This window comes from Amia ocellicauda, chromosome 5 (assembly GCF_036373705.1).
Source record: "Amia ocellicauda isolate fAmiCal2 chromosome 5, fAmiCal2.hap1, whole genome shotgun sequence".
NCBI lineage: Eukaryota > Metazoa > Chordata > Actinopteri > Amiiformes > Amiidae > Amia > Amia ocellicauda.
This window is the reverse complement of record NC_089854.1, coordinates 32,769,472-32,788,215: the sequence shown is the minus strand read 5'-3', so window position 1 is coordinate 32,788,215 and position 18,744 is coordinate 32,769,472. Positions and strand designations below refer to the sequence as shown.

General features: G+C 44.1%; 1 protein-coding gene across 7 annotated transcripts in view; it reads right to left on the bottom strand.

The window, feature by feature from the left end:
• The window catches only part of LOC136750074 (caskin-2), a 125,624-nt gene that overhangs the window by 12,740 nt on the left and 94,140 nt on the right, over positions 1–18,744 (bottom strand). For 5 of the 7 annotated variants that reach the window (XM_066704838.1, XM_066704841.1, XM_066704840.1 and 2 more), the window contains exons 10-15: positions 18,068–18,162; positions 13,930–14,047; positions 9,734–9,901; positions 7,674–7,760; positions 5,866–5,984; positions 3,997–4,075 (exon numbers count right to left, since the gene is read on the bottom strand). In XM_066704838.1, the coding sequence (XP_066560935.1) occupies positions 3,997–4,075; positions 5,866–5,984; positions 7,674–7,760; positions 9,734–9,901; positions 13,930–14,047; positions 18,068–18,162 (666 nt within the window). The remainder of the gene's footprint in view (positions 1–3,996; positions 4,076–5,865; positions 5,985–7,673; positions 7,761–9,733; positions 9,902–13,929; positions 14,048–18,067; positions 18,163–18,744) is intronic. The other 2 variants (XM_066704842.1, XM_066704843.1) reach the window with 2 other exon arrangements.

The window sequence follows — 18,744 nt, the reverse complement described above, 5'->3', positions numbered from 1 at the left end:
TAAGGGGCCTAAAGTGTGCCAAGAAAACATCCCCCACACCATTACACCACCACCACCAGCCTGCACAGTGGTAACAAGGCATGATGGATCCATGTTCTCATTCTGTTTACACCAAATTCTGACTCTACCATCTGAATGTCTCAACAGAAATCGAGACTCATCAGACCAGGCAACATTTTTCCAGTCTTCAACTGTCCAATTTTGGTGAGCTTGTGCAAATTGTAGCCTCTTTTTCCTATTTGTAGTGGAGATGAGTGGTACCCGGTGGGGTCTTCTGCTGTTGTAGCCCATCCGCCTCAAGGTTGTACGTGTTGTGGCTTCACAAATGCTTTGCTGCATACCTCGGTTGTAACGAGTGCTTATTTCAGTCAAAGTTGCTCTTCTATCAGCTTGAATCAGTCAGCCCATTCTCCTCTGACCTCTAGCATCAACAAGGCATTTTCGCCCACAGGACTGCCGCAGGATGTTTTTCCCTTTTCACGCCATTCTTTGTAAACCCTAGAAATGGTTGTGCGTGAAAATCCCAGTAACTGAGCAGATTGTGAAATACTCAGACCGGCCCGTCTGGCACCAACAACCATGCCACGCTCAAAATTGCTTAAATCACCTTTCTTTCCCATTCAGACATTCAGTTTGGAGTTCAGGAGATTGTCTTGACCAGGACCACACCCCTAAATGCATTGAAGCAACTGCCATGTGATTGGTTGGTTAGATAATTGCATTAATGAGAAATTGAACAGGTGTTCCTAATAATCCTTTAGGTGAGTGTATATATATATATATACAGCTCTGGAAAAAATTAAGAGACCACTTAATATTGATTTCTGAACTTGGAGTGATCTCTTAATTTTTTCCAGAGATATATATATATATATAGTGAGGTTAATCTTTGAACAAATATGGATTACAGACTAAAATATATTTCAGATATATGGGCCAGTTTTGGTGAATGAAAAATAGAAAGATCACACATTTCTACCACATTAAAAACACAAATGAGCTTCTAACAGGAAAGCATAAAAATATTGGAACAATAACTTCAATCAATTCAACTCATCGATCAAGGGGGCGTATCAAAACACACTACACTTGGAAATGTCTTCCATTCTTGGTTCCTACAGATTGGACTTTGGGATATGTCCCTGGTTATGACATTTAAGTGTTTTCTGTCTGAAGGGCTAAGGCTAAGCTCTCAGTTTTCTTTCCCCGCAGTGAACATGTTAATCACTTTGCTTTGATTGTGTTTTAAAAGAGCCAGAAACAATTGTCAACAATTATGTCCAGAGGAATGCTCCGTGACTACCTGAGGCTGTGTTTTCTGCTGTAAACAGGTCAGGGAGCTGGGCTGTTACTGTGGCAACAAATTGCCTCCACCTTTCAAAGGAAATCAACTCCCAGACAGGAATGAGGAGCCTAGGGCATTAGGCTGTCAACAATAACTATAGCCAGCTTTTGTGTTTCAAAACCCACAGTAACACTATCTCCCCCATCGTGAACAGAGCAACACACTCCCACTCCCAGAATCCCAGACTGGCGAGTTTAAGAGATTGAGCTCCTATAGGTATATCTGCTCTCTGAGCTGGGTTTGGGTGAGACCGTGTTCCCGCTCTACATGATAGGTAAATGTTTGGTCGATTTCCATCTTGCTTTGAAATCTTGCAATTGACCCTTTGAGTAGATCAGATCGTTTTAAATATGTGTGACAATTGTTTTTTGTTTAATTAATATCTCCACTAATTAACGTTTAACCTGTTTTCATCAGTCTGCACAAACAATAATAAAGCAGACAGATGTGCTCTTAGCCCATACCACATTAATTACCACTTGTGCCTCTGACCATTCCTCCACTTCACAATGGAACACCTTCAATCATAGATCGCTTCCAGAAGTCAGCGGTCAGGGAGCTAATCACAGAGGAGCCTAGGATTTTATTACGGCTCTATTCTTCTTCAAGCCGCAGATACCCCAGTAAAACCTTTCTGCCTCATGGCATCCCTTTGCTGCACTAAAGTAAAGGCAGCTCTTCTGTAATCTGGCTCACCTCAGATATGCACCACTGGTCAACCCCAGTGCAAAATGTGCATCCAAAGTGTCAGCAGAGATCCTTTTTCAATTTGAATCAACTTTGTAGAGTAATTATTGCACTGGAATAGAGGATTGTTTTTATTATATTATATGCTATTATTATTGTAGTATTGCTCATCTGTTTCTAAAACTCCATAAAGCAGTCATAATTTTGTTATTGCTTTTTTTTTTTATAGCTAAGCTAACTGAGGTTTAGACAGGTATATACACCCACAGCCACAATGTTTTTGACGTTTTTAAATCCTGTCTGATTTTCCTTCATAATAAGGATGTGATGCAATTTGTCTGCAGTAAGTGTACCCTTTTTTGGCTATAGGGGTGGGTAAAAAGAGTGGGGAACTGTGCAGCGTTACTACAGTTAAAGTACCTACTAAATATCTGTGCACTGGTCTGATCCCTCACTATATCCTTTCGAAAGGGTATGGCTTTCAGGTACACGCAATACGATAGTTTTCTACTTAAAAGCAGGTACAAACCAGAAAAGCAAATATGCTGTTCGTATCCAACCAAGCCCTAGTCATCATTGGACAATTATGGATCTCTGAATTGCACTGGCCCTGGCTACATGAAGACAGATATTTCAGTCTCCCATAATGTCTAATGAAATTCAGATCCTGTCATTTCCCCCCCTCTATCCACAACCAGTTTACCCTAAAGCAGCACGGAAAAGCACAAGAAACCTTAAAAAAATAAAATAATAATAAGTCTGTACAGCCAAGGATGGAATAATGCATTTCAGATTCTGCCGACTTAATCACCAGACTCAACTCCCCTCAGTAGTCCCTATGATAGTTGACAAAACCACCTAACACAAGAAAATGACTTAGAAAGCTAAGAGCTCCTTTTTCTATTGCCACTTCAACATTGCTTCTCCACCAGCATGGTACTGAAAAAACTAAGCATGAAAAAACCCCATCTATTTCTGTTTTAGTCTTCAGTCTTACCGTGTCTAAGGAAAGACACCAGCATTGTGCTGTCTCTCTGGCTGCTGCTCCTTAGGCTGTCTCTGAAGGCCCACACACTGCGAGACTCCGACGCGCAACTGGTTTAAATCAGTGCACCTGGAACACGTTGTGTGGAGAGCTGCCCTCACTATTCTTCTCTCCCTTCCTCTCTCTCTTTCTCTCCCTCCCACTCTGTCTGTCTTAACCCTGGCTGGAAACCTGACACTGTAGTGGTAAGTGTAGCCTAAGCCAGCTCTACCTCTAGGCAACTGTCTGTGAGGAAGTCTTAAAGGGCCGACAGTCACTATCGCCGGACCTTCTTAAGGGGGAATGGAGTTTCCAGGAAAACATACTAATAATTAGATACTTTACACTCCCCTTTAAAAATAAAACTAATTAAAAAAAGCTATCTAGCAGTAAAGCCATAGGTTCTGCAGCTGAGGTGACAGACACAGGCCTGTGACAGATGACATGGAATTTTGAGATTCTGATTCATGATTATGGTTTGTTACACACTGAAAAGAGAGAAGTTACACTTAGAAGAATGTTTGTGCTTTATGCTGTTTAGGCAGGAAATCAACAGAAGCCTTTTTATGTGAATCAAGCTATTAAAAACGAGTAGCAAATGAAATGGCATGGTTATGTGCCAGAGGCCGCTTGCTGAGACTATGATTGTGTTTGTATGTTGCACTCTGGCGGCGGCACTTCAGTGGGTGAAGGTGGTTTGATGTGTGTCTAAAATCAGGACAAGGTGCGCGACGTGAGAAGAGAAACACAGAGTGCCCACACATGACGGCAAAACATGACGTGTTGAAACTGGACTGGTCCTGCCTGTTTGTACCTGCTGCAATTTTGATCTGACTTTATAGTCATGAGCAATAAGAGACACTGTGGTACAAAGGTAGAGAAAAAACATGCAAACAATGGAAAGGAATGGACAGACAGCGAGACTCTGGGATCAGCTTACCTGCAGGTTGCTCTTGCTGTTTGGCCAAGTCTGAGCCAGCACTGAACTGCTGCACCTGGTCACCACCAGAGGGCGCTGGCTGCATTAGGAAAAAAAAAGTTGAAATGAATAGAGATGCTCAGTTAGCTTTTGTGGCAGTGGCACAGAGCCCTGGTCCTGGGAGCACACTGTCCTTTTGTTTATCGTTCAAACAGTACTCTAAGTTACATAATTAAATTGGATAATAGTTTGCCCAGTCAGAGCTTTTGACTCATTTCAAAACGTTGGGAGATTTAAACATCAAATGATATCAGGCACTTGACTTCTTCCACCTTTTGTACGCTAGGGATTTAAATCAAATTAAGCAAATAATACATACAATTAATGGTTCAAGGAGTAATTGAGCACACAGATGGAAACAAAAACAACAGGACAGGGGTCCCCCCAAGTCCAGGGTTGAGAAGCACAGGGACTGAAAATGCTGAGCAGCCAGGGAAACACATTGTCAGCACCTCCCTGGTGTTAATAAATCATGGTAATCCTATAATGAATACTATCAACTCAGATCAATCTAATTCTCACTGTGGCACTCCCCCCCACCACAGCAGATAAAGCTTTGAAAAACCGTTTGCTTTTCATTAACGAACCAGTCTGACAACAGGATCGCCCAGGCCCTGCGAGGTATCAATTATCTTTGTGAATGGAACACGGGGTTAATCAGACAGATTAACAGCCAGCAACCTTTGAAGATCTTGAAATAAGCATCCCTTTGAGCATGTTGTCAGGGAGTTGCTAAGGTTACAAACTAGTTTACTACAAATACAGAAAACAACACTACACTGTCATTGCTGGGATGGATCTTAATCAAGTATAAATCATTTTTGAATCCTCAGATTTATATTATTGTTATTATAATTATTAGTTTAATAGTAAATACTCTCAGCGGTGTCAGAGTGCTCTCTTTTCCACAGGCTTTGTAGGTAGCCCCTCCATCCAGGAACTAATTTTACGAGTGAGTTAGCGCTTAATGATTGAAGCCCAAAGCTGTGTCCAGATAAGCTGTGTCCAGAGCCGGAGTCAGCATAAAGCCAGACGGGTGGACAGTGACTTGTGTACAATAACAGACGCTGCCTCTGCCCCCGAGCCCCTGCATTCAGCCAGCATGCTAAAGGATCAGGAGGAACACTTGAGCTTTTCACCAGATCACTTGACCTAATCGGAGGCACATCCTTCTGCTGGCAGACGATAGCTCTGTTCTGAAAGAGCCGTGCAGACCAGTTGGCTGCATCACAATGAAAGGGAAACGGGTGTGTCCCTGATCAGATATTTAAAAGCTGTATCTTAGACTCCCCCAAAAGTCCCCAACTCATTATCTGAGAGATCACATGCTACTGGACACCTTTCTGTTCTGATGGAGCTGACAGTAATGTCCCCCACCCCCCTGTCCCCTCCATTGTATCAACCATTGTCCAACAGCAGCCTAATACTGACACTAGTCTTAGAAACCTATTCCACTCCAATCACATTTTAGAAGGTAGAAAACTGAACATCAGTAAAGTTGCAAATGTGTGTTGCAAGTTCACAATGTTAAAAAAAATATATGACATGTCAGTACATTGAAAAACAAAAACAAAAATGCATCAGTTTGCCTAGGCCTATAAAAGCACAAATGAGGAGTTAGGAACCCTAGAATACCAGAAGGTTGTTTGAATATACTTCCTAACAAGTGTCAGTAAGATGATCTTGTTTCATTCCATAGTACATTTTGAGACTTCTACTTCTGTTTCTCCCCCCACTTGTATAACAGGTAGAAATAACTGAATGGAAGGACAGGAAGGTGAAAACTCTATCAGAGACCCTTCCCCCCAGCTGGTGGTCGTCTCCTCTCACCTTGGCGCTATCTGCCAGGACCACTGGAGGCTGTCCGTTGCTGTCTGTGCTCTGCCCGCTGCCTGCGCTCCGGGTGCTGCCCACGCTGCCCGTGCTGCCCACACTGTTGCGGTCGCCAGCTGAGGGGACACAAGAGGGGAAGGGTGAGACGGAACTGGGCTGGCCAGGGCTTGGACCCCTCCTCCCAGCGGCCGGACCAGGTGGGAGTTTCAGTTCAGAGATGCACATAAAAGCCCTTCTCTTGCAACGGTGCCATTCTGCGACACAGTCTTCCCTGCTGGGCCTGCCCATCACAGGGTGCTGCTCTACTGCCGGGTAAGCAGGCGTGACATACTTCCTGATCTGGTAATTCTCCATGAGCCTGTCCTCAGTGGATGCGTCTCGGAAATTGCCGGTGCAATTCTCGAGTAAGGGAGATCTTTGCGAATAGGTCGGGTGGGACTATACTGACAGCTGCATGTGGAGCTCAGCACCCCCTAATACCTCCAGGCACAAGGCGTTTCTTATAACTCACATACGATTCACATCCTATGTCTGTGTTTCAAAAATCTGAGCCAGGATCCTTAAAATCCTCCAGCCTTTGACCTCTTTGTGCTCCTTTGTGGGACTGCGCTTACAAAATGAATAAATCATTGCTTCTTACTCTTTACTTTGTGTCTGACCTGCAGAAATATACATATCTCTATATCTAAATAAGTGTCACCATTTAGGTATAATAAACCCGTGCCCTACAATGTTGAACTGTGGAATATGTGTTACCATATAGACGTCAACTGGTTGTTTACAAGTGTATAATTTGTGACTTGCGGAAAGGTCAATGTTTTGAATAGGACTAAGCCTGAAAACAGTTGAAACATAATGTGCTGAAGGGCCATGCCGTGTTTTCCAGGACCCAGCTTTTTTGCTCCTGGGAAGGGCAGGTTTTTAAATAAATCATTAGGTGCTGCCTGGATGAAAAATGCTTGAAGGGTCTTCAGCAACGTTGTCTCTCCCTCTCGCCTGTCAGTCACAGTCAGTCTCCCCCTGACTACACTAGTGCCTCTTGTGGACTCTCTTGCCTCCTGCTTGTCCAGGGAGTGCTGTCCAGTGATGGTGTGTTTTGTGCTTTCGCTTGATGGGAGAAAGGAGCAAGGAAGTGGGGCGGGGGTGCAGTCAGGGCAGGGAATAGCCGGGCTTGGACACTCCAGAGCCATCGGTTGCTGCAGGTAAAGACAGGTAAGGGCCACCTCAATTTTGAAACCCCAGGACACTCTGAGAGATTGTAGGTAGATACCTATGTATAGACATTAGGCGGAAACATAAAGAGCTTCTTGTGAAAACAGATATTGGCAGTGTTGAGAAATCATGACAGATTTCACTCATGACTAAATATACAATTGGCCTCACTGTCAGGTTGATCTCTTGCCTGCTCTTCCCTGCTCTCTGCTCTCATTTTCATATTTCAGTGTTCAGTGTGGCAATCCATACGTCATCACAGAATTTTGGATCGGTGGTGTCCTGAACGGAAGATGATCTTCTTAAACTTTAAAATTGATTTGCTTTAAATCGTTGAAGTAGAATACATTTGTGTATCGAGAGGGAGACCGTAGCAGCTCCCTAGTCTCAGAATGTCCCTGGATCACAGGTGGTAGGGGGGGTTGGTGGCTCCCTATAGGAGAAAGGGAAGCAGCAGGTGAGAAGGCAGGGGTGGGACGGAGTGGGGTCTGTGCGGTCAGATCTTTCTAGTCTGGGGACTAGGGGGCGGATTGCAGGGCAAGGAGTCAGCCAGGGAGTGCAGGAGTCAGGGGGGTTGCTGGGAGAAGTCTTACCAATGACACAGCTCCTGAGGACCCAGACATCCTCACTGGGACTGGCTGGCTCTGAGATTAGGAGACTGGGGCTGTCGGGTGGCGTACCTATTGAACACAAAGACTTCATAGGCAAGGGGCATGGGTGGGTAGGGGGCACGGGGCCGTGTGTCCTTCTCTTGCTTGAAACTTATTATCTGTTTCGTGTATATATATTTTGTGTTTATATATACGTTGCACATGCTAACATGTCTGTGCCTGCTCTCTTTTGTGCTTGGCATTGTGTCACACCTTGGCTGCTTTATTTCACTTTTAGGCAGGGCCCTGTATACCCGACTGCACAGTGAGCCTGATCCTCCTGGAACCAATGCTGGTGGAGCGTGGTGACACCCCACGCTGACACACACAGCTCAGGGGAGTCCGGAGGTCCCATTCGCCCCAGAGGAATCTAAGACCCAATGGGATGCTCCTCTTGGCCCCTGGCCAAGAGTGGAAGCGTGACTCTCCTTGGAAGCTTTCCAAGAACGTACCAGGCACATTTTTAATGACACACTGTCCCCATTTTAATGAGGTGTGATACTGGGAGTTGTGTGGCTCTCTAATTTCATCTCCTGGCACTAAGTGGAGCCCCTACTGAGCACATGTTCTCTCAGAGGGGACTGGCTACCACAAAGTGATTTAAAAGGCATTATATATAAAAAATCCCATAATATAAATAAACCTAAAAAAATACAATAATGATACAATTAAAGCCTACAGTACAATACAATACATTGGGATGAGATACAGAGGGATCCAGTAGAATGTAAGTTCCATGTCTTATAGACATGTCCCATTTAATTTCAAATTCTATATACTGTTGAAACACAATAAAACAGGCCTCAGATTTAGTTGAGCTGCATATGTGTAGACGAAGAGTGGGTAAGTAAATGAGTGAGACCATATCTTAGAACTGTCACTCCCAAAATTAGTGAGACTGTTTCGAATTGTAACAGCTAAACCGCAAACGACCTGTAAATGCGTTTTCTATTTTATGTTGTTTGTTTGTATTTCACAAGCAATAAAGAAAAACTATATTATCACTATTTAAGGAATTTACAGTGGACTCTCTCTCAGGCTGTTGCTGATTACCTCCCTGCAATTGCTTGAATAAACTATTTTGATTGATTCTGAATACCAAACTCAGAGTGAAGACTCGTTTTCTTCCATAATACAGTACAGAAGATTTTCAAGTCTATTTTTTCCTAGATTGGAAACCAATGCATCTCTCTCAGAACTGGAGTTAAATGGAGTCCCAGACAGGAAGAGTTGTGATGTTTTGCATCCTTTGAAGTCTCTTTAGATAGCAGGAAGACCTGTAGTAGCTTGACATCATCCAAAATAGGGGTCCTATTGGTTTGTACAATATACCCTCAGTTTATGTACTGCACACTGTGCCCTGAACAATGTAAGTTTCATTTCAAATGTACCTGAGCAGTTTGAGTCAGGTGGTGGACAGGGAGACAAGGCAGGAGAAAAGGGGACACTTGGATCCATGGCCATGGACACTTTTCTAATGTTGTTAGTGGAGGGGAGGGGAGGTGAAGAAGGGAGAGTTGACAAGGTGACAATGATGAAATGGCTGTAGGAATGGTGAACCCAAAGAGGGAGGAGAGCATGCCAGCATGCTGAGAAACACATGCCTAGACACATGAGAATGTAGATTCCCCTTTCAACCAAATCATCTGGAGTGCAATCAAGTAAAGTTCAGTCTTTGGGTTCCTTCAAGAAACAAGTAGATGAGACTCTGAGTCTAATTAGATTTCATTATTAGAAGGACTCTCTCTTGAATTTCCTTTGACAAAAAGATCTCTCTTTGTGAGCAATCAATGTTCTGATTGTGAGTGACACTGAACAAGGTGAAAGACTTTGACTATGTTCTTTCATCTTTGTATGCTGATGTCATCAAAACCCTATGTGTAACACTGGTTATAAAGGGTGATTTGGATATGTATCTCTCTCAGTCAGTGGCAGGTGTGTTTATATGTAGTTCCTTCCTTTTCAATCTGTATGTCTGTCTGTGTGTCCCTGGCCGTGCCTACCTGTGCCGTCATCCAGGCCATTGGCGCGAGTGAATGCCAGGTGGGAGGGGGCGGTGTACAGTGTGTAGGAGTCGTCAGTCTGGGGGGCAGTCAGGCTGGCGGGGGGAGGTCTGGAGAGGAACTGTTGGCGCTGGGTGGGCAGGGAGGAGTGGCGGGAGAGAGTGCCACCTGCAAGAGGAAGAAGGAAAGACAGTGGATCAGTGGGGGGTAGAGGGGGCAGGGGGTGGGAAACATGGCACTGGGTTGGGGAATGTGGGGGTGGAATTGGTGGTTTGGAGGTTATGTCTCAGGGATTAGTTAGTTTGTGAAGGTTGGGTTTTGATTCCTCTCTTCACATTTATACACTCACCTAAAGGATTATTAGGAACACCATACTAATACTGTGTTTGACCCCCTTTCGCCTTCAGAACTGCCTTAATTCTACGTGGCATTGATCTAACAAGGTGCTGAAAGCATTCTTTAGAAATGTTGGCCCATATTGATAGGATAGCATCTTGCAGTTGATGGAGATTTGTGGGATGCACATCTAGGGCACGAAGCTCCCGTTCCACCACATCCCAAAGATGCTCTATTGGGTTGAGATCTGGTGACTGTGGGGGCCAGTTTAGTACAGTGAACTCATTGTCATGTTCAAGAAACCAATTTGAAATGATTCGACCTTTGTGACATGGTGCATTATCCTGCTGGAAGTAGCCATCAGAGGATGGGTACATGGTGGTCATAAAGGGATGGACATGGTCAGAAACAATGCTCAGGTAGGCCGTGGCATTTAAACGATGCCCAGTTGGCACTAAGGGGCCTAAAGTGTGCCAAGAAAACATCCCCCACACCATTACACCACCACCACCAGCCTGCACAGTGGTAACAAGGCATGATGGATCCATGTTCTCATTCTGTTTACGCCAAATTCTGACTCTACCATCTGAATGTCTCAACAGAAATCGAGACTCATCAGACCAGGCAACATTTTTCCAGTCTTCAACTGTCCAATTTTGGTGAGCTTGTGCAAATTGTAGCCTCTTTTTCCTATTTGTAGTGGAGATGAGTGGTACCCGGTGGGGTCTTCTGCTGTTGTAGCCCATCTGCCTCAAGGTTGTACGTGTTGTGGCTTCACAAATGCTTTGCTGCATACCTCGGTTGTAACGAGTGGTTATTTCAGTCAAAGTTGCTCTTCTATCAGCTTGAATCAGTCGGCCCATTCTCCTCTGACCTCTAGCATCAACAAGGCATTTTCGCCCACAGGACTGCCGCATACTGGATGTTTTTCCCTTTTCACACCATTCTTTGTAAACCCTAGAAATGGTTGTGCGTGAAAATCCCAGTAACTGAGCAGATTGTGAAATACTCAGACCGGCCCGTCTGGCACCAACAACCATGCCACGCTCAAAATTGCTTAAATTACCTTTCTTTCCCATTCAGACATTCAGTTTGGAGTTCAGGAGATTGTCTTGACCAGGACCACACCCCTAAATGCATTGAAGCAACTGCCATGTGATTGGTTGGTTAGATAATTGCATTAATGAGAAATTGAACAGGTGTTCCTAATAATCCTTTAGGTGAGTGTATCTTCTTGTGAAACAGGCTGTAATTCACTGGCTGCGTCACAGTTAGTGTAATGGCTCAAAGAGGGTTGGAGGTACCTATATAAAACTGAGGTATATATAAACCCATTAGAAGGTTTACCATGGTACATTGTGTTCTTGTGAATGAAACCCTTACATTAATTCAGGGAAAGCTGCCAACTTTTGTGACATTATATCACATTATTTTAAAATTAAATTACCCATTTTAATGTGTTTACTGGAGCAATCTAGGTAAGTTCCTTATTAAAAAATGCAACAGCAGTGTCCCCCACCTGGGATTGAGCCCACATCTTTCTGCTCAGGCGTCCAGAGCCCCAACCACTACTCCACATACTGCCTTTACTTGCATCTCGGTCTCAGAAAACCTTGGTCAGGAGCATAAGAGCCCCAGAAACATTCAACAATTTTCAGCTTGCTCCCTTAAAAAGAAATCAAGAAATACTGCTTTTTCTCCTCCTTGTTGGTGAACGCAGGTTTAAAAAACAAAATGGTCGGTATATGGAGAGGACTGGGTTGGATCTGTCCCTTTTTAAAAAGTTGGGACACTGCCAGAGGCCACTGGGCTGTACAGGAACAGGAAATGGTGAAGGTCGGTGCTATGACATGCCATGTGATTTTCTCATAGGGAGGCATAGGGCACTGTGTTTTTTTAAGAAACCCCGTGGAGTGGGCCTATTGAGGGGTTTAGAAGTAATGTGAGCTCCTGACAGTTTCTCTCCCAGCCTGCTAATCTTATTAGGGTATGTGTGAGCATGGAGGGGGTGCAGACAGGGTTGTTTCTGGGAACTGTCTCTGTGTGGAGCTGTTTTTTGTGAATTACAAGTCCGGTCCCTTGCTTACAGGCTTCGTACCACTTTGAAAGGCTTTCATCATCTTTATACTACAACTACAGGTTGTTTGAAACAGCTTGTTCTGGGTGTCTCATGTCTGAATTGTGTGTCCTCTCATTGCTCTGTTGCGGTCGCTGCTTATATTCAAATTCGCTGTGCTGTGTAACTTTGACAAACATGAAAAAAACAGGCTCTGAAAGACCTCTCACAGGTAAATGAAAGTTAATGAGAAGGGAAACCAAAGCACTGTTGTACCCGAGTTATTCCACTTCCCCAACACGTTTGCACAGCACCAGTACCCTCCTCCTGTATATTGTGACTGTGACCCTACATCTTGACAACACTTAGCTTTTACTGTCCAGGATGTATGATCTCACTTACTGTAACTTACCTGTGTAAATTGGAACTAAAATGTATTATATTTTGGATTGCTATGTTTAATGTAAATTGAATTTGTCATGTTTGATGCCTTGTACTTAACTGTATTTTTGCACTTTGTTTTGCACTTATATTGTAAGTCACCCTGGATAAGGGCGTCTGCCAAGAAATAATAATAATAATAATAATAATAATAATAATAATAATAATAATAATAATAATAATATTGAGTATGAAGGTGTTCCAAAAGCTAGCATGTTATTATTATTATTAATTTGGCTGTCATCTTTGTTGACTGTCACTACAACTCAAGAAGGAATTGTAATAATGCAGAATATTTTATACCATTATTCAATACAGGACATGCACTAGGAGACTTATATACTATAGCAAAAGACCCTTAGTGAGGATGGTCTGAAATGTGGCCATCTACCATGTTGGTAGTTTAAATAATTCAGACTTAAACTGCAAGCGGTCACTGGATACAATAATGGTACACACAAGTCTGTAATGAATGAATGTGTGCATACCACTGGAATAACACATAAAATACCTCATTCACTTCAGTGGAGGTCTGATGTCAATCACACCTAGGAGAGTGCAAGGGTCAGGTTGAGGGATCAGGGTTACAGACTACGGTTGTGTTAGGGCTTATACATGGGATAAATATCAGAGTTCAGAGGGAGTGTGTCCGACTTTCATGTGCGGTTATCATACATTAATGTATTCGGATTTACATTCCATTTTCATAAACTGATAGCACTTTCTGGATACGGATGAGGCCGGTGAGTCCTGACTGCTTTCTCTGGTGATTACAATCCATACTTGACAAGATACTACGCCTTCAGGGATGATTCTTCAAAGGTGTGTCAGGACTGGGAAACGGGGGGGCGGGGCACCCTTTGACAGACAGCCTATCATGCAGCCCAAAACATGCAAAGCCTCAGCAATTCCTTGTGGCATTTCCTGTCATTCAGCTGTCATGTGATTTTTGTTGTTGCTGCACTTGGTATGATGACAGCATGTCTACACGGCAGGTAACAGAGAATCACACAGAACATAAAAACAGGATGTGAAGAGGGAAAAATGGATTGAGATGATATGCAGACAGTTACTGCTGGCAGGTGGCAGTTGGGTTGCAGCTGATTCCAGTGTCTGTGGATTTTCAGGAAGGGGGCAACAACTGTTTGTCCATTTCTCACTCCTTTGCAGGTTGCAGGTGAAACTGAATGGCTGTAGATGTGTTTGACTAATTGTGAATGTTTTTTTCACAATGAATCATGTGGAATTTGAGGAAATCATTCAGAAGGAATACAAACAGGTTCTTGAGATGAATTGTAATTGAAGAACAAGATCCAACCCCCATCTCTGGGCTATCTGAGGGTGGGGGGGGTGGGGCACTGACCTGCTCTCCGGCTGATGACTTCCACGATGGATGGGGGGAAGTAGCCTACGCGGTCTGTGCCCCTCTGGCTGTCGTGGATGTGACCCTTCCAGCGGCCGTCCATATGCTGCTCTAGAACCTGCAGGACAGCCAATCACAAGACAGTCGAAGGTCAGGATTGTGACATTATCACACACCCCCAGACAGACAGACACACAGGAGACACGCAGAGAAAAGGCAGACAGAGATGGATAGACAGATGCATAGACAAGGCTGAGAAAGAGTCATGAATAACAAGACCAAGAGATAGACAGACAGGAAATGTACTAATGCATAAAAATGATCTCTCTCTACAAATTCAATATTCTTTCATTGGGATACTAACTTGGAAAGTAGTGTGAATTAAAATCAATAAATAATAAATAAACAAACAAATCAATTGGAAAAAAGGACAAAATGGACTGGAGGTTTCACCAAAAATCAGAACGACTGCTTCATTTGTAGGGTTTTCATACAGCACCTTTCAGCAGTGACACTTCAGTACTGGTGTCTCCTCCTGTTGAGAACTCTATGTGTGGTGGGGAATGAGTCCTCCGAACTCCCACTAAGAGAGGGGTCAGTGCGGCCAGGCAGTTCAGCCCTGGTCTGTTGTGATAAGACCTGCCCCCCTGTTCTCAGAGCCAGCGATCAGGAAGAGAGCACTTACACTGCACAAAGGCACACAGAGGCCATTCAGCACAGGCCATTGACTTGATTTAGATGGGAACTCATGCCAGGGAACTCCATTCATAAGTAGACCCTTAGTGAATAACCTTTTTTTTGTGTTTGTGTGGGGGGAGTGTTTCTCGGCTTCTACTGAACCCCCCAGTTGCACACACGGGAGGTAGAAGGGAGGCTTCCGGTTGCTCTTCTCCTTAGTTTCAGATCAATTAAAGACAAGCTTTTACAATCCCTCATGATTTTTCTCCTTTTATGCGGCACATTGGAAATGGCCTTTGCTACAGAAATTATGTGCAGCCTTGCAATGACTTCTTGGAACTGAAAATGCCCAAAAGTGCACACACAGATACGCAAAGATGCATAAAAAAGGAGCACTATTTGGCTGATCCAAGTGTGTTTCATGATTTCACAGGTATTTCACTTTTTCTTTCATTTAAAGTAAGCTTTATTATCGAATGCTAAACAGACACAAGATCCCATAAACGCCACGGGTCTGCTGGCACACAGCATGATCCAGAAGGAGCCACTGGAGAGGGGATACTGAGACCTCCTTTGCCTATTCTCTCAATTCTCAGTGGGTATTCCTGTATTCGCACTGATTCCAGGCAGCACTCGGTGCCAAGATATTGATCGCAATAGAAACGGGAGGAACTGCACCAAAGAGTCAATCTTCCTTAGAGTGAAGAGGCCACAGCGCTATACTATTGGAGTATATAACCCCGGACCATGTTTGCACAGATAGCATGTAGATGGGAGTGCAAAGCAGGATGGTATTTTAATGCCTGGAGGACATACTTTTACATTACGCCTAAATGAAAGCACAAATAATTTGACTGACAGGCAAAGTGAGAAAAAAAACAAAAAACTGTATGGTTCATAAAAGCCCTTGTAAACCTGTGTGCAGTACTGACACCGTGATTGATGCATTGGGCCTGTCACTGCCTGTCTCTTCCTGTTATTGAGTTATGGCCCAGGCCCTAAAATCACTTGTCAACAAAATATTCCGTATCCCCCAGCGTCTTCCTTTGCAAAGCAGCAAAGGTATCTGGTAACAGCCCTGCCTCATCTTCAGAGCAAAAGAATGCAGAAAGGATTTAACAGACTTCAATCAACAACAACTGGATAGACTGGATAGGATCCCTGGATCACTTAGATATTAATGGACACCAAACAAGCACGATGGGTCGAATGGCCTCCTCTCGTTTGTAAACTTTCTTATGTTATGTTCTAACTAAAACAAGTGACTCCCTGACACGATCACCTACTATAACCACTTCTATGTTACTCGGGACAGGAGCATGATGCACTTCTCTGTGGAGATCTAGCTGGATGGGCTTAGTTGCTCTTAGCTGAAAACAGTGCTTGGGAATATCTGCTTGTAAAACCCATAGACAAGCCTGGGCACAAAAAGAGGGTTATGGCTAGCTTTCTCAGAATTGGGAGTAAAAGAAAGCACAGAAGGAAATAATACTATAATACTATAATATACTAAATACCAAAAAGAAATAAGACCTGGAGAATAATTTCATATGCCAGTTTTTATAAATTTTAAGTGCATCTGAGAGCTTTTTGAAGGGTGTCTGGGCCCAGTGTGGCTATTAGATTAGCATGACTGACATCAACCTTCATCCATGGATGAACTGGTTGAACGTCATCCAGTTAATATTCAGCCCTAACAGCTCTGAGTGGACAGATGGTTATAAAGAAGGTCAAATGGCTGGGGTTAAGGTGAAGATAACAAATGGAAATTGAGAAGAAGGAAGCAGTTAGCCATATTATTATTACAATTTGACATGTAAACAAAGACAATAACTAACTGCAATCATTATAAATATGATTTTGACAGACTCGTATAGTCCTTTAAAAATGCCAAGCTTAACACACTCTATAATAAACATTGACACATTGACTGTGCAATGCAGTGTGCTCTGTTACTGCTCTAACACAAGCTCTGGCGCTCATAGCTGCATGTTTCTGACACACCCTGCAGCAGTACACTTGACAGATGCTCACTCCCAGATAAATGTAACCTCTCTGGGAGCAGCCCTGGCACAAGACCTTGCTGTGCCCTGAGGCCAAGTCAGATCAGATCAGAGTGATAGGTAGGGGGGAAAAAAACAACAAAGCACGCAAATCTGTGTGGAGGACGGGGGGGTTGGGGGGGTGGGCGGCTGATGGAGGGTGGAGATGCTCATCGGGGCCTGACAGGCTCTAATGAGGCGTGATGGGACACTACACTGACATCTCAATCCAGGCGGTGGAGAGAGGCGGAGCGCAAGACAACCACTGGCTGGTATGCACTACCCCAGGGCAGCAGGGAGGGGATGGCAGGAACAGTGAGCAGGAGGAACTACTGGGGGGGTCCAACACGCAAGCCACACCATTTGATCTCTGTTCCAGGTCAATGCCCTGCTCTCTATAGCCAAGCTCACTCCTTGGTTTGATCAGCTGCATTTCTGTTCCTGTTCCATCTCCCCTGCTACACACACCAAGACTGGAATTACCAACTGGCGGATAACTCAACTCAAACACTACTCTAACCCAGTCTTCTGTCTTCAGGCCAGTCCTGGGTTTGTGCCCTGCGCGTCCTGCTGACAGAACCAGTGCCAGACCGTACACCACCCTCTTCTCCCACAGCCTGGACAGTATGACAGCAAGAGGGCCTGGATTATAGCCTGCCATCTCCAAGCTGCAGCACAGTGGACAGAGCCTGTTTTTTTAAAAGGCTATACGATTTCCTCAACACTGTGTCAGCAGCTGTTGAGATTGTGAACTGTAGAGTCCAGTCTAGCTATGCGAAGTGAAGCATAATTCCAAGGGGAATTAATAAAAATGATGCTTTGTACATACAAAATTAATTCTGAAACACAAAAAAATCTCATTTATACAGATGTATTGTGACAACCCTCCAGTGGCTGAGGTCCTGTACTAGGGATCATGTTGTACACAGAGGTAGTTTTCAGTGAAGGGCACCATTGACAATATGAATTGTGATATTGTGAATAATTGTACTGCCCCACATGTCTACCACCATTGGAATGTGCCATGTCACCACAGTGGTTTCAGGCGAACCGTCTATCACTGAAAAATTGAATGGGCTGTCTGATCTATCAAAAAGCATGGCAGCCATCATTAAGGGCAAAGGTGGACCCCCAGCCTGTTGAATAAATTGAGCTATTTCATCACTTGCTTTTCAATATTTTCCCTGGTGTTCTGAATTTATGTGTACTATCTGGAATTGTCCTGTTGAAGTGACCCAAAAACCTTTGAGGACAGAATGGATGTGAGTGACAGCAGCTGTGTAGAGTAATCTCAGACAGATCACATTCTGCATAATCAAGGGGTAAGCCATGCCAGTGATCCCAGGAAGGCGGCCAATTTTTCCAAAACAGGTGCAATCACAGTAGGCCACAGTCATCCCTTGCATTCCCAGGCTTACCATAATGATATCCCCTGCACGGACGTTGAGAGCTGTAGGGTCGTGTACGTTCCAATAGTCTTTCAGAGCCCTCACCTGCAGGACTCCAGATGCGTCTGACATACATAAAAGAGAGAGAGAGAGAGAGAGAGAGAGAGAGAGAGAGCATGAGATTAGAAGGGTTCTTTAAGCCAGGATCATGGTATCAGCCACTTAAAATGCTGTCCGTCAAGCGTCTGTTGATGCCTGCGGCAACAGGCATCAGCCGGTTGTTATCCTCAGCCACTATCACAGAGCCCAGAAGAGAGAGGTCACAGAAACACGATGTCACGACCAGGGGAATCGCAGGTGGAGAAATTGCACTAATTTCCCTGAGAATGGATCACTCATGCTGGCCTGGGAGGGCAGCATGGCTGCATGAACAGGGCTGTCAGCAACACTCTGCATCTCAGGCTTTCATATTCAACAGCCTTTCCCTGGCAAGCTCTGACTGCATCCTCCGATTTGTGTTGTAAATAAGCTCTTAATTACTCCGAAGTGAGCTATTTTCTTGATTAGATCTAGTTTTCCTCACTCCACATATGTGTTGCAGAAATAATCATGTGCAGGTTATAGCTGCTAAGATCTATTTTATGCTGTTCAGCCGGTCCATGACTTGTTTTAGACTTGTAATCTACCCTATACCACTCTAAATGAGT